The sequence below is a fragment of the Plectropomus leopardus genome, chromosome 10 (genome assembly GCF_026936395.1).
Source record: "Plectropomus leopardus strain MGB_pleo_1.0 chromosome 10, ASM2693639v1, whole genome shotgun sequence".
Lineage (NCBI taxonomy): Eukaryota > Metazoa > Chordata > Actinopteri > Perciformes > Serranidae > Plectropomus > Plectropomus leopardus.
The window spans coordinates 26,305,980-26,321,020 of record NC_142185.1 but is presented as its reverse complement, the minus strand read 5'-3'; the positions used below and the strand labels follow the sequence as shown (position 1 = coordinate 26,321,020).

At 38.2% G+C, this 15,041-nt stretch overlaps 2 protein-coding genes across 3 annotated transcripts in view; one reads left to right on the top strand and one right to left on the bottom strand.

Moving 5' to 3' along the window:
* Window positions 1–15,041, bottom strand: part of cmss1 (cms1 ribosomal small subunit homolog) — a 76,593-nt gene that overhangs the window by 2,198 nt on the left and 59,354 nt on the right. For both annotated transcript variants that reach the window (XM_088083423.1, XM_042494173.2), the window contains 3 exons: window positions 2,611–2,744; window positions 325–396; window positions 98–233 (listed from right to left, as the gene is read on the bottom strand). In XM_088083423.1, the coding sequence (XP_087939549.1) occupies window positions 98–233; window positions 325–396; window positions 2,611–2,744 (342 nt within the window). The remainder of the gene's footprint in view (window positions 1–97; window positions 234–324; window positions 397–2,610; window positions 2,745–15,041) is intronic.
* Window positions 5,233–15,041, top strand: part of LOC121948736 (filamin A-interacting protein 1-like) — a 35,113-nt gene continuing 25,304 nt past the window's right edge. The window contains exon 1 of the mRNA XM_088083424.1: window positions 5,233–5,401. Coding sequence (XP_087939550.1) covers window positions 5,362–5,401 — 40 coding nt within the window. The 5' untranslated portion in view covers window positions 5,233–5,361. The remainder of the gene's footprint in view (window positions 5,402–15,041) is intronic.

Genomic DNA, 15,041 nt, shown 5'->3' with positions numbered 1-15,041 from the left:
TGGAAGATGCAGGAGGTCAGACGGTGACCTTAGTGAATCAATAGATCAGCAGATATTGACTGAACTTCCGAGTTAAAGGGGACTTGCCCCGACTCACCCTGCAATTTGAGCTCCTCCTGCTCGATCACAGAGAGCTTGTCTGAGAAGTACTGTGCGACCACACTCTGCAGGTCTGCAGGACAGCCTGCTTTTGGCTCCGATGAGGATAAGACATCTGTAATTGTCTTCTTTTTCTGGTAAACAAATATATTCATGTACATTTGATATATTCAAAGCACAATGACTGTTGTCCCTCTTTGCAACAGCAGATGTCACCATGCTCACCTTCCTCTTTCTTTTAGGTTTTGCTGACTTTCCATCCTCAGTCTCTTTTTTTGGAGGTATGACACACTCTTTCTGTGGAAACAATTCAATTCAATTTAATGCGAAACACTTAAATTGTTCCCGGGGGGCAACTTGCTGAGAAAAGCAGAGTAGGTAACACAATATAGGAAAAATATTTTCAAAATGTGCAAAAAAAAAAAGAAGAAAAGCTGCACACATGATTCAAGTATAACACGTAAAGATGAACAATTAATGGCAGTGATATGACAATTAAGATATTATTGCAAAATAAAATGTACACATTATGATATTAATGATTTAAGAATAATACAATACAACAATACAATGCAATAAAATGATTAATGACAATACATGAAGAACACATAATTCAGACTCGGGCTCTTTTATGTGTTACATATACAACAGTGGTTTGAATGCATTTTAAATTATGAACTCAATAAATGAATCGTGAATAATCCAAAGTATAAATAAGACATTAAAATATGTCTTTTTTTAATCTGAAATTATTATTAAAAATGTCATATGCATCTTACTGTAACAAATCAATCAACATGCTATGACCAAATCAACAGATCTACAATAAACAGGCTTCAATTAATGTTTACTACAACTAATTCCTCTGATTTTTGGTTAAAGCAGAATTTGTAACTTTTATCTAAAAAATACCAATATACCGTTATATTTGGTGAAACTGTCACTACATGAGACAGATAAAACATGTTCTTCTGCCTCCTCGTAGTGCCTCTGCATTTGAATGAAAACCAACAGTCAGACCAAAGCAGCCGTCAATCATACCAGTCACTCCGAGCCGCTGTCAAATCTGCTTATCAAATATGAATCAAGATTCTGTTCCTACATTGTCTATTTCTTACCTCAAATGTTTTCAGAAACATATCTTAGTGTAATGTTAAGCTATAATATGAGAAAGCACATGACCTGGTCGCCAAGTTAAAAACAGTCGAGGAAAAACCCCAAACACTTCCCACCGTCAGGACCGACTTTTTCATTTATCAGCTGAACAGTGCGCTAAAATCTGTTTCTGTAAACATTTGGGGCGAGAAATAAATAATGCAATAACATAATCTTGTCTCATATGTGATCAGAGCTGCCTGGTTTGACAGTTGGACGAATTCACAGGCAGTGACTGACGGGACTGACGGCTGCGTTTGGAGACTCCTCGGCTCTGATTGGTTGTTTTCATTCTCGTGCAGTAGATTCTAGAAAATGCCATTAGAAGCATTATGAGGATGAGGAACAGGACGTTTTTCACATAGCTGTGTTTGAAACCGTCCCCTCATTCACTCACTCACTCTTCACTATGTTGTGTGTATTAAATAGTGTACTATATAGGGAATAACCAAACAAGATTTCGGACAATACGTTTGAATTGTTTCCCCCTGGAAATACACAACCGCATTGCATTGTGGTGTACGTGAGTTGAATGTAGTGTACATCATATGTACACTCAAATTTGCTGTGCATTGTAGGTATTTTATAGTGCACTATATAGTGGATGAAATTAACAGATGAGAATTCGAATATCACTACAAAATGGCGAACACACTATATAGTGCACTATATCCGTGATAAGGGACGATTTTAAACACAGCCATCGACTGAGTGCCTCACATACTATTGTCAGGATTTAGTTTCAGTTACATCACATTGGTATATTTAAAGAGGCACTATGAAGGATTTAAAAAAATATAGTCATCAGACTCAAACAGAAGTAATTTCTCTCAATCATAAATTAGGACCCACTAGAAGTATGTGGCGGTATATTTTTCCGTAGAGACTGTGTTTGTGTTTTCCTATTTTCTTCTTATTTTCTATGTTTGCCATGTTTGGGAGCGTGTACCTCCTCAGAGCTCAGAGTGCACAGGTGCCAGACCGTAAGCAGCAGGCATCCAAGAGACACAGTGCTTAAAAAAACATATCGCAAACAAAAAACAAACAAATGAAAGTGAATCTGGGGTTTGCTTTTACTTTCAATCTCTATGGTGAGCATCTTTAAACACTAACGGACAATCCTGCGGTATATACCTTTAACGCTTGTTGATGTTATTGTTTTATTACTCATGACGTTAGTATTGAAGGCAGATTTTATGCTATTAATTTGATACATTTCCTGATATTTATTCAATCTAACAGGATAAAACTGTGACCATTTCAATAAAATGTGTTGGAAGAAAACTGTTTCTAATTAGGTGTGCTGTAAAAAGCTTCTGATTGTCAGCTTCTAGAGCTTCTGAAACATTATAATACCTGTTCGTTCTTTTTCTTCTTCTTGGCCTTCACTGTTTTATCTGTTACACTCTTCCTCTTCTCTGCTTTCGTCTTTGTTTTAGCTTTTTCTGTTGGCTGTTTCTCTTGTTTCTCCTCCTCTGCCTCAGACACATCTGGAAAAAAAAGAGAGAAACGTCATTATTACACTCCTGGATTTATGAGTTAAAACTTGCAACTGAGAGTAGAGCAAAATAAAGAAACTAAGATGAGGCAACACATCAGAGCTTGGCCAAAATCAGGTTTTGCTATTAGACACACTCTCTGTGGATACAAGCTTATAGAGTTGGAGTAAGTTTCCATAGTTTGGCCCCTGAGATTTGGCATTTGCACCTCCCGTCTCAGGCTGGTTGCTCATCAGATGCAAGCGTCGCTACAGAAAAAGCACAAATACACAAACTTTCCCAGAGATAACAACAATGCAGCAGACCTCAATCCAAACATGTGGTTATATTTAGCTTCTCTGTTGCTACCACTTCTCTGTGCATACCTCTTGTCTGATGCTATGAGGTCATGCTCAGACCCCCTGGCATATATGCACGCTTGTTCAAAATACTTTAAAAACAGATGCCAGAGTGCACTCGGCAATAAATCTCTGTTTCACTGCAGTGCCCCTCTTGAATGTGCATTTTTAAAATACCTACTTTTGCTTTGCAGTTCCCCAGCTCGACATCACCTCTGTTTACTCAAAGTGGACGATTCGAATTTGTCTCATGTATCACTGAGAGCCAAAGTTTGAGTGGGATGATGTCTGACTATATAACGTCTATGACATTTCACAGGAATGCGTGTATGTGTGGCTGTGGTGGATTGAAATCTCAGGCATGTTTTAGTTCTTGCCAAAATCTAATCAGTAGCACCAAAAGAGGTTTTATGTCATTAACTACTAATCGAAAACACGTGGTGTGACCTCACTGATTGGGACATGTCCAGAAGTGCAACCAGATAGAAAGCAACGCAACAACAGTTTGCTACCTAAAGTGACTCTAACTCTTTTAAACCTTAAAGTGACAGGTCTCCCCAAAATCAAAAATACATATGTTTTATCTTATCTGTGGTTTATCCATCTCAATTGTTTTGGTGTCAGTTGCCAAGAATTGGAGATATCAACCAAGGAAACATTTCCCTTCTGTCAAATATAAGAGAGCTAGATAGCATCGGGTTGTGGTGCGCAAAGCAAAAGGTGAAGTTTGGGAGAAAGAAAATAGTTCCTACATGAAACTAATCACAAGGGGTCTGTGGATTATCTTACCAGGTGATGATTCATGGAAAGAGACATTACTGTTGAGTTTTTCAGATGTCTTTTTTGGTGCTTTGAGCACCACAAGCTGAGTGCCATCCAGCTCCATTACACATTATGACTGATATTTCCAACACTCGCAGCTCACGACAAAACAATCTAGACGGATAAATGCTACTGCAAGTAAGAGGAAAAATATGTAATTTTGATTTTGGGGATGAGCTGTCCCTTTAAGATTTTTTTAACCAGTAGATCCTACATGATTGCTTGCTTAGCAGCAGATTATCAATGACCACTTCCTCTCAGGAGATAAACCTTTTCAGTGCTCATGCAGCATGCAGATAAAACTGGATCACTGTTTTCTGAAATAGGCAGTAATGGGGAAATTCATATTCCCACATCTAATATTACCATAATGACTGTGATGGAACAATATCTCCCACTCTGTGAAAAGAAAGACAGAAATATCAATAAACTATTTACAAAGTGTTTGCACAGACACCATTTCTGGCATTTAAAATCCATTATTAACACTGTTACAGTTCTTTTTACTTTAACAGTTCAGTAATTTTAAATGAAGCTAATGTGTAGCTTCATTTAAAATTACTGAACTGTTAAAGTAAAAAGAACTGTAACAGTGTTCATAAGTTTGTTTGTATCTGATTTTACTTCTCAACAAACCAACCCCAGTACATAACACTGCACAACAAGTAGTTAATTCAGGCTGTGATGATGATGTGATACGAGGCTAACAGAGGGAGTAAACCGTGGTTTATCTTGTTCTTCCCAATCTTTTGACAATGTGTGCATGTAGCATCATTTCCGAAAGTGCGCATTATACTGACACAACACTTAAAACGAAATACTGATAACATACTAACAAACAGCACTTGGGCATATGTCTGACCTGCCACAGAGGGTTGCTCCTCCAGGTCAAGAGCAATCCCAAAAGAATAAATATTGACCCCTGAGGCCAGATTTTCTTCCTTGTCCTTAAATTTTGTACCTTATAAATGATTCATCCAATCTTTAGAATCACACCTTCCCCCCTTTTTCTTCTCTAACCTCTGCCCTGGGTCCATTATAGCCAAGGACCATATAAAAGGAAAGACAATGTGAAGAATGGAGATATTAGCCCACTTGAGCTCTCTCATTCTCGCCCTCACAGGTCTTTTTCTATCGTTCAATAACCACACCCCTTCATCCCTCAGTCCCAGACCTTCAGCCTTATTTGTTACAGTCATCTGTCCAGCCTTACACTCCTTCTGCTCAAAGACAACTCCCACTATTGATGGGACAAACCAGTCATTTCCCACTCTCTTGCTCTGCTAGTACTCATCCCTTTCTCTCTCACACACTGAAGGAAAGTGAGGATACACAGGTGCCACAAAACAGAAGACAGAGGGAAGAAGATGGACTTATCTCAGAGGTGAAGAGACTTCGTGATATTGGAGATAAATGGGTTCTAATCAAAGCAAAGTCAAGGCCTATATATGACCAGTAAGTGGTCCAGACCCACCTGTCCTGCAGCAGGTAAGTTTTTGCATGGAACTTATCTATTGTTGTCCTTTTATTTATCTTTTTATTTCCTTTTATTTCTGGTTTGACTGCTAAGATTGTTTCTCTCGTTGTTGTTATTGGTCTGTTTCTTTGTATTATTTTATATTGGCATTATGCGTCCTGCATCTTGTGTTATTTGTCCTCTGGTTCAGTCCTTACTCTGTCCTAGATTCTTCTCGCTTGTGTTCAATAGGAATGCTTGGCTTTCTGCTGTTGTATCGCCATCGATGTGTCCCATTTCTGCTTTGCGTTGTTTGTCAAAAGCACTTTGAAAACTGTATTAAATAGTGCTATGTAAGTTATTACTATTATTAGTATTATTATTATTAGTGGTCCCAAAGATATGAGGATCATCATGGTTGCAGCTTTGAGAGTGAGAGGGCTTAAGAGATTGCTAACAATTTTTATTTCAATTTCAACAATTTTCTAGCTTGTGCGAAGAAGTCATGCAAAATTAGTTCAATTTTCTAATGTGATTTGCACCCTCTACAGGCACAATTTATGTGCTTGAGCTGCCAGTGCTGTTTCATACTCAATGAGTTGTGAAGTACACATCAATACAATAATCCTGTGGGTTCAGAAGTTAACTGAAACCCTCAAATGAGGATAAGCTATTGATGATGCAGCCATGCTGATGTTCAGCATAAAACATATTTTTTAATCTCAACTTTAGCAAAAAAAAAACCAAAAAAAAAAACCTTTACGCTGGTCAGGCTCATTCAACAACCGTAGGGGTAAAGAGTTGCTGATTTCATCTGGTATCTGGTGTCATGTGGGGACGACCCCTGACTAAGTGACAGATTTTATGGGTATTTCATATTACAATAAATGCATAACAATAACAGTATAGAAAAACTGAAAAACTAAGATTAACCCAAATTTTGAAGGCAGAACTGCAGGAAGTTGTGCAAAAGGGACAATTTGGATGGACTATAAACCGTTGATTTTGGTTTAAGAATCGTTTCCTGTAGTAAATGCAAGATAAGAGAACACCACATCAACAACAAGGTCATTCAGAGGTCATGGCTAATAGACTGAAAATTAGCTTTGGTTTCCTCCATCTTTGTAAATGCTGTCAAAACACAACACTTATTAGGCGAGCTCTAAATTTACGGAGACCTGGGGGCCCGATTTATGTAAAGTCATCCAATCTGCTCATCCAATCTGTCTGTAATTAGCACCTGACTTATTACAGCCTCAAAAATTCACGGTGAGAGGCACATATCACTGATTAATCACACACAAAGTGCACCTCTAACAACAAGCACACTGAGCGGAGGACGACGCGCCTACCTGATCAATAATAACGGTTTGGGAACTGTAAGGTTCGACTTGCAGCCCTTTGCTGCATGGCATTCCTTTTCTTTTCCCCTATTTGTCCCCCTTTCACACTTAAACTCCCATATACTCCAATGTATAACCAACGCAAAAGCACAAAATAATAATCTTGGAAAAGAAAATTAAAATTAAAAAAAAACAGGTGTTTTTTTTGTGCTTAAGCTATTTGGCCACCACAGGCCACCATAAGGACTACAGTATTTTGGTATAGAGCCTACAAGTATTTAAAATGTATTGGAGTGATAAAGACCATTTTCCAAAAGATATCCCTTTATTTTATTTTTAATTAAAGTGGTTAAGAGCAGAGTTTGGTCCTAGTTCTACCACTGGTCTTTACTGGGTTAACCCTTTGAAACTGTCTTGATGTTTTTCAAAAACACGGGAGCAACTTATGAAGAAATTATTCAAAAAAAAAAAAAATACAATACCTTGAGATTTGAAGGGGGAAAAAAGAAAATACAACATATTGATATATGTATTACATATTACACATATTAATTTTGTAAAATTATTATAATGTTTTAATATGATGATAATTAGAAAGATATTATATAATTTTTACTTTCTTAAAAAAAAATCCAAAGCCACTAATTTCTTGCAATTTGCAGAACAGTTTAAATTGCTCATTGTTCTTTTCAGCCACTGTAGTAGTTTAGTGAGAGGGCAAGAAAATCTCTCCTTTGTACTTTATAATCTTTTCTGCATAACTTTTGCCTTCAAAGATCGATGCCAAATGCGACTGCAGCAACATAAAAATCAATAGACTCCATTTAAATTGCAACACAGTAAATGACTATCATGGACTATAGCAATTCTCACACCCTGGAAGTAAAGAAAATAATTGAGAATTTAATGTATTAGCCAAAAACAATCGGATGGTGGATGAACTGAGGCTGTGACAGAGATAACAGAGGCTGACTCCATGCATACTAGTTAAAAAAAATAAAACACTAGAGAGGAAACCAAGCATAGTGTAATGTGCTCCAAGGCTGAAAAAGGGACCAGAGCACACACTGATTGCACTTATGTCTTTTTTTCCATTTTGACTCTGATGAAGACGCAGTAGTGTCTGTTTGCATGTTAAAAGCTGCAAATCAATCAGTGTGCCCCCCTTGTAAGTTTGCTGTCCTCCAACTGAAAAAACACCCGATTCAGCTGAAAACTGCTTGAAGATGCGGAGAACCCGTTTTCAATAAGTATAGCCTGAAGAGAGCAGATGCTGATCTATGAGAGAAGGTCAATATGTCCAATGTGCTCTAAGCCTTACATCCCAGTATTCTCTATGCCACACTAGCCAGATGAGAGGAAAAAGAGCATGCTCTCAGACACACATAAGGCAATGGGCTCAAACCAGCATAGATCAATAAAAGTCAATGGCTTGCAGAGAGGGCTGAGATGCAGGGAAATGGGGCCGCCTGATCATCTTTAATGGGTGATCAATAGAGGTGACTGGTTTTAATGGACGGTCAATAGTGCTGACTGAGTGTAAAGAGAATTAATCGACTGGTTACAGGAAACAGTTGATTGTTTCAGTTCCAGACAAACAGCACTCAAATTTGGTTAGTTTTTAAAGGTAATGTGTTCAGTCGTGTAGCACTTTGCCTTCACAGCTGCTTAAAACTGTGTCAGCCGCGACCTCAGAAAAGCTCTTAATCATCAACACAGTTAACTCTATTAGTCTTATTAAAGGTACCACTTCGGCTTTTTTATCCTCCTGCAAACACATTATACACAGGCGTGGAGATATTTCTGCTGAATTCTTCTATAAAAACAATATGATACTTTCCATGAAATCCATTCAGCGCTTGTTTAAACGATCAATAACTCATCTCAGGACATGCAGTATTGACCTATCTTGGGAGTGGTGCGGGTGGGTGAGTGGGTGCAGCAGTTATTGGTTTTGGAGGCCTGCAGTTTCCTCTCTAAAGCCACAATTTGAGCATGTGTTATTGTTAAATCAATGGGGACTTAAGGCTGCATGCACAAACTTACCAAGTAGGCTGTAGTGGAGGAGCAGGGAGGCGGAGGAGAATACCATTCTGGTTACAAACTCACTGGCTTCCAACACTTTGCTGTCCAGCCCATTCAGTCCATTGTCTTAACATTTTAACTTTGTATTCAATTACTTGTTGCCCTGTTGGTTGTTGCAACACTAATCCAGGAGTTTGTTAGAAGTAAATCTTTTACATTGGCTGAGTGAACTTGAAATAAAGACAAGATTAAGTCCATGAAGGATTCACACTGTCTTGTCTGATTTACAAGCTTGCCAAATAAGAGCTACGAGTAGCTATTATTTGTTTATCTGTGCTCTTGTCAGGGTCTATTAGGACATTTTACCGTAGCTTAGATGTGAAACACTGCAGGGATCACCAGCAGAAGGTAAGGCTGGGCAATATTTTTATATTATATCATTTCCGCATTGGATTTCCCACATTGGATTCAGCACCTACTGTGTCTCAATGGAAATATGTAAATACATTTTTTTACCTGATATGGTCTAATATGTTATCTGTCTTGTTAAGTCATCATTTCCTATTGAAGTCATGCAAAAATACCTTGTTTGCCTATTTTGGAAGCATTTAAAATCAGATTTTAAAAGAGAGAGAGCAAGAGAGAGAGGGAGAGACAGAGAAAGAGAGAGGGAGAGAGACAGGGCACTTAAGGTCACGCAGTGTGCAGAGTTTGGGGATTTTGTGCACGTCACGTTCGCTGATTTGATTTGAAACTGCGGTTGGAATTAAGATTGTCTGCCCTCTGCAGCAAGAAGGAAACCAGTAAAATGGCAAAAAGACAATCAAATTTGTTGAATTTTGTCAAACTAGCCAGCCAGTTGGACCCTAAGCAAGCCAAAGTCAGACCCTGGTGATGCCATGAATTGCAAAAGGACAAAGAACTGCCCGAGACATGAGGAGGAGAAGAACAAGCAGGAGAGAGGAGGCCAAGGGCTCTGTGGATGTTTTATGGGCTGTTTTGGACAAATAAGCATGACAGTAGGACAAAATTTTCATTGTTATTCTCTTCTGTGTCTGTGTTGATTATTGTTTTGGAGGGTGGCGATTATAAAATTAATGCAAAGTATGCTGTTATGTGCTTGAATGTTTTTTGTTTTCTACATATCTTTGGTGTATGGTTACTGTAAACCCCACAAGCGAGTGTTTTTGCTGTTAAATGGTGAAATGATGATGTTCGCCTGTGGCTTTAAGGTGGAGCGTTGGTGTGGCGCTGTCCGTAGTACTGAAACAGGATGGAGGTACAGATAGACCGATGTCATTTAGCGTGCTTGATCTCCACGATTCTAAATAGAAAACAAGATGTTGTCTTTTCCTGGTTTTAAAGGCTGCATTACAGTAAAGTGGTGGCATTTTCTGAACTTAAACTTTTCTAGCTGTTCTATTATTTGCCTTTATGCACATTTGTCACGTTTACACGGGACACAGAAGCGCCCCAATATGTCAGTTATCAGTTGCCTGGCTGTTTACACCACAAGTACGTTTCTCTGTGCTGTTCAGCAAAATATTCTGCTCCTCTGCTCTTTTCTAATAACACACAGAGCTCTCTCTCTCTGTCTGGTTAAGTGTTCGTGTGTGCGTGTGTGTGCGTGTTTGCTCATCTCTCTCCCTCTCTTTTTAGACACAACTGGCAAATTTGTGTAATAAGTAAACACGGGATGCATATTCTATCTTTTAAAGGAATCAGATCATTTATATCATACATATAAACACATTCTTTATGTTGTTCATTATAGATTATCAATGCGTTTTCTTGACAGATTTACTCGCCGCTTGGGGAAAAAACAGACCAGGCACAGACAGACGCAGAGTTTGGAGTCGATGCGCTCCAGTGTGAACAGCCCAGTTTGTGAACATGGGCTGCAAAAGGCAGTGCATGTTCACAGCCCATGCCCATGTTACTCTACGGAAAATTGGCGCTTCCGTGCACAGTGCGAACTAGTCATTATATCCACATTACTAATGTTGATTTATCAGATACTCTCACTGTATAATTATTTTGTGAAAACACCAATAATAAACCCTACAATACTGATATTGAGGTATTTGGTCAAAAATATTGCAATATTTGTTTTTCTCTACATGGCCCAGCCCTAGCAGGAGGTGTATCAGAAACACATTAAATCTAACAAGATACTTGGAACGTTATTTAAGACACAAAACAGGACATCATATAAATCTCCTGACGTCTCCTGGTGTGGTGTAATTATGCATACACACACATAGACAGACTCCAACCTCATTCAGCCATGAAATCTGGATGAGTAAATGAAATGCTTGTCTTGCCCTACAACGATAAACACACAAAACTATCTACTTTATGTTTTATCATGAACAGGAGCAGCTAAAGATATTTATTACAGTGACAAAAAAGTGTTCAGCGGCATGTAAGTTTTGAGTCAAGCCAGGCTGCTCTAATTCAACTTAAATCGACTTAAGTGACTTTAAGTCAAATGTTCAAGGACAGTGCAGACCTGGTTCCCCATTTCGGTTCCTCTATGAATTGTTTTACATGAACGTGAAGTATCCAGCAGGGAGAGACCTTGAATGTGTGCATATCTATCTGATATGTGTGGGTATGTGTGAGTGTTTCAGCTGGTCCACTTGTCTGCTACAGTTAAAGCAAACATCGTGTTCACTGTTTTATGTAGTCTAGTCCCCCAACATAAACTGGAACAATCTCAATGTTCACATGTTTGAGTTAAGCCACTCCTGGCTGGCAGTGTGACATGAGCTCCTGATGATGTCTCACCGGAGGTGCTAATCACAGACATCAGGTATGTAAATAACCCAAAGCTTTTAAGCTTTCACAGGAACCAAATGAGGAAACCCTTTTCTCACCTCGCCTTGACAGCCTATTGCAACTTATGTAATGTGGATACTACTGCCGGCCAAAACTAACTAACTTTATCTTTATCTTAAATAACTTGGCTTTTAACACTCCTCTTCCTTTAAACATTACAGATCTGCCTCCCTTCCGCTTTCTTTATCAAAAACACATGTAATTCTTATCTTCGCATCCATTCCTGTCTTGCTCTTCTGATTCCTTAAAGCAGGCATCACATTAAGGATAACTGTAACAATGCCGTCGTCTTTAACTCTCAAACTCTCTGATCCAATACATGGTGAATCTAGCATCTGATATCAGAGTCAGGTTATATGTGATCATGTGAAAAGTGCACATCTGTCCCAAAACAAAGATACCATCGCACACAAAAACAGTAAACGGTAGAATTTTACATCTTCACTATTCAGAGAGCTTCTTCTGTCGAGGAAGTCCTGCTCAGCATAAGATAAACATTACATCATCACAAAACAATGTAGACCATATAACATTACATCACTGACTGCTAAATGGTTGCTGTTTTGCTTTCCACAGCTATGTTTACCATGTAATTTATGGACCTAAGTCACTATAATGAGAGAAAGACCACCTACGTACAAGCATTTGACAAACCACACTACACAAATAACCAAAAGCATCAATTTTTAAACTAGACAAGAAAACATCAAGATGGTAGGTCTAATTTCAGCTGCCTACTACTCCAACTGAAACATCATAATTCATATTGAGAATGCCAATTTTGTTTAGTTTTTATCAGTTATGAAAATCACAGCACTGTACTGCATTACCTCATCCTGTTAAAACTGTTTGGCGCAACCTCAGTATTTTATTTTAGTTCAACAACCAACATGAGCCTAATCAAGACTTCAAAGATCCCTTGGAGACTGACGTTATAAGGCTGTGAACTGATGGTACTGAAGTCTGCTCTTCCTTCATGTGAGCAGGAAAATATTTGCTTCCAAGTGCAGCCGAGGGTTCAGATCAAAGAATCTATATCATAAGAAAACGTCTGCACTCCTTCATCAATCCAGAACTCAAACACTCAGTTGCTGCGAAAGCCCTGAGCACTTTACACAGCACAGACGGCAGGCACACTGCCACATCTGGCACTTAAAGCTCATCAGTGACAATAGAGGGGGAATTGGAGCTCAAACATTTAACACCTTCTGTCAGGCGCATCAAACACAGCACACCCAAATAATGAGGGGGGAATCATGTTTGAGGCAGAAAATAACTATGTTTAGGCAGTTACCAAAAGTTGGAATATTTCCAAGAGAGTTTTGAAGTCTCTTATTTTAGATGTAAAAAAAAAATAAACAAATAAGAGTGAACATTCGGGAATGTAACTTATTTTTCAAGATCATGAACAAGAATGACAGAATCGTGGTAAAGCTATATGTTTTATTATAACAATTAGGGCAGCAGCAGTCCAACTTTTGTCTGCAAATGAGTGCTGCAGGAATGAGTCCTAAAATGCAGAAATTAGTTTTGCACTTCGGTTCCCTTGTCTCACAAAGGTTTTTTTGAATGTGTTTTTTGGTTAGATGCCTGAAATAAGGTCTGTTGTACACAAAAGTATAGGAAAATACCCTTCTCATGAATTTAAAGCTTTTACGTGTTTTAAAAACTTGCTGTGTCGATGCCATATAGGTTTTCCACAAAGCTTACTTTCTGCAAAAATCCCATTGGCTTTTTGTTGAGGGCACCAGGGCGATGCTAATTTCAGGGTTGGCCTAAAAACTAACCATCATCCCTGCACCACCATACAAATTCTGAAACCTCCATCAGCTCAAGATACTGAGTCAAAACTAGGTCAAGATGACAAATTTATTTTTAAGCTGAGGTAAATTCTCAGAAGCGTTGTGCCATAAAAATACCAGTATAATTTTAACATGATAAGAAAACTTTATATTGTGATAATGACAATATTCAAACTTTTTCACATAATGGCATCATACTGTTATGCATGGCAACAACAAGCATGGCTGAGAGAAAATTTCCTACCAGTTACTGTTTTTTTTACAAAGTAATGCAATGAAAAATAATTTTTGTCTAGTTTTTACAAAATATCTGAAGGTGAACTGTTAGGCTTATGCTGACATTTAAAACTATACTCTTTATTTTGATGCAACTGTATGTTTTTGTATAATATATTTTATATTTTTACACTATTTTGTCATATCATCTAGAAGCTTGTCATAGCAAAAACACACTGAAATATAATATAGTGTTTTAGGGCCATATCGCCCACCCCTAATTCTCAATCTATTGCATTTTCATGGTCAAACACTTTAAAAAGATTGATTATTACAGTTGCAGTGAATGTGGTTGATTGTCTAATGCTCTCTATCTTTATGTTAAAGTCATCAGTGTATGAGGCCTAACCACATGCGTAATCATTAAATATAACAGCAGCATTCTCTGTGACAAAATAAATTTATAGGCTGTTCAACATCTCCCACTCTCTCTCTCGCTGGCTTTCTAACTGTATAATTTCTCTGTTACAACACTCTTACCAATCATGCCTGCAGTGCTGCGCTCGTGCCAAAGCATACATCAGCCATACAGAGTGCATATTACAGAGAGCTGTGCCAACTTGACCCTGGAAACTGGAAGCCAAAGAGGACTCCAGGGCATAGACCGAGCCAGCCTCTCATGACAGGTGGATATAAAGTGGATATGAGCTGCTCGTGAGGAATGAATGGTGAGGGCAGAGGTTTCAAACTTAAATTACCTGGGGGCCCACTGGCCAGGTTGTTTGCTCCAAGGGGTGGGGAGACACTCGGGGAAAAAAAAACAAACACTGCTTGTTTTTCTCACTTCTCTTATTCTAACATACTGCAAATAATGCTTAGTAGAATAAAGCCAATTTATGACTGATTGCTTGACATCCTCCCGAATCCATATTCTTCATATGTGTTCACAATGTACCTACACAATTTTGTTGTTCTGATTCTCTGTGTTGTTTTTTTTTGCTATATTGGTCTATCTCCAGGTCAGTCTATTTTTTTTATGTTTAGCAAGGGACATATTAGTGTCAGTAGTGCCACCGTAAATCAGAGTAAATGTGTATTACAAAGCCATTTTTACATCACAATTTTGGAGCACTGATAGTCAGTTAAAGATAGAAATGTAACATTTTTAGATTAAAAGGTCTAAGAACAATACCTACGATATTACATAGAGGTTGACCGATAGCTTTTCATGGCAGATACCGATACTGACTATTAGTAGTTACTGAGACTGATAACCGATATGTGGAACCAATATGGATTTACAATAAAAATCATCTGTCAGTATTTAGAATTTGGAATATAACAAACTCTGACACAATACTTTATTTAAATGCCTTTGGCAAATGTTTAATCAAAACTGAAACTTTCAACATCGTGTACAACAAGTTCCCTGCAACTTTTTTTTT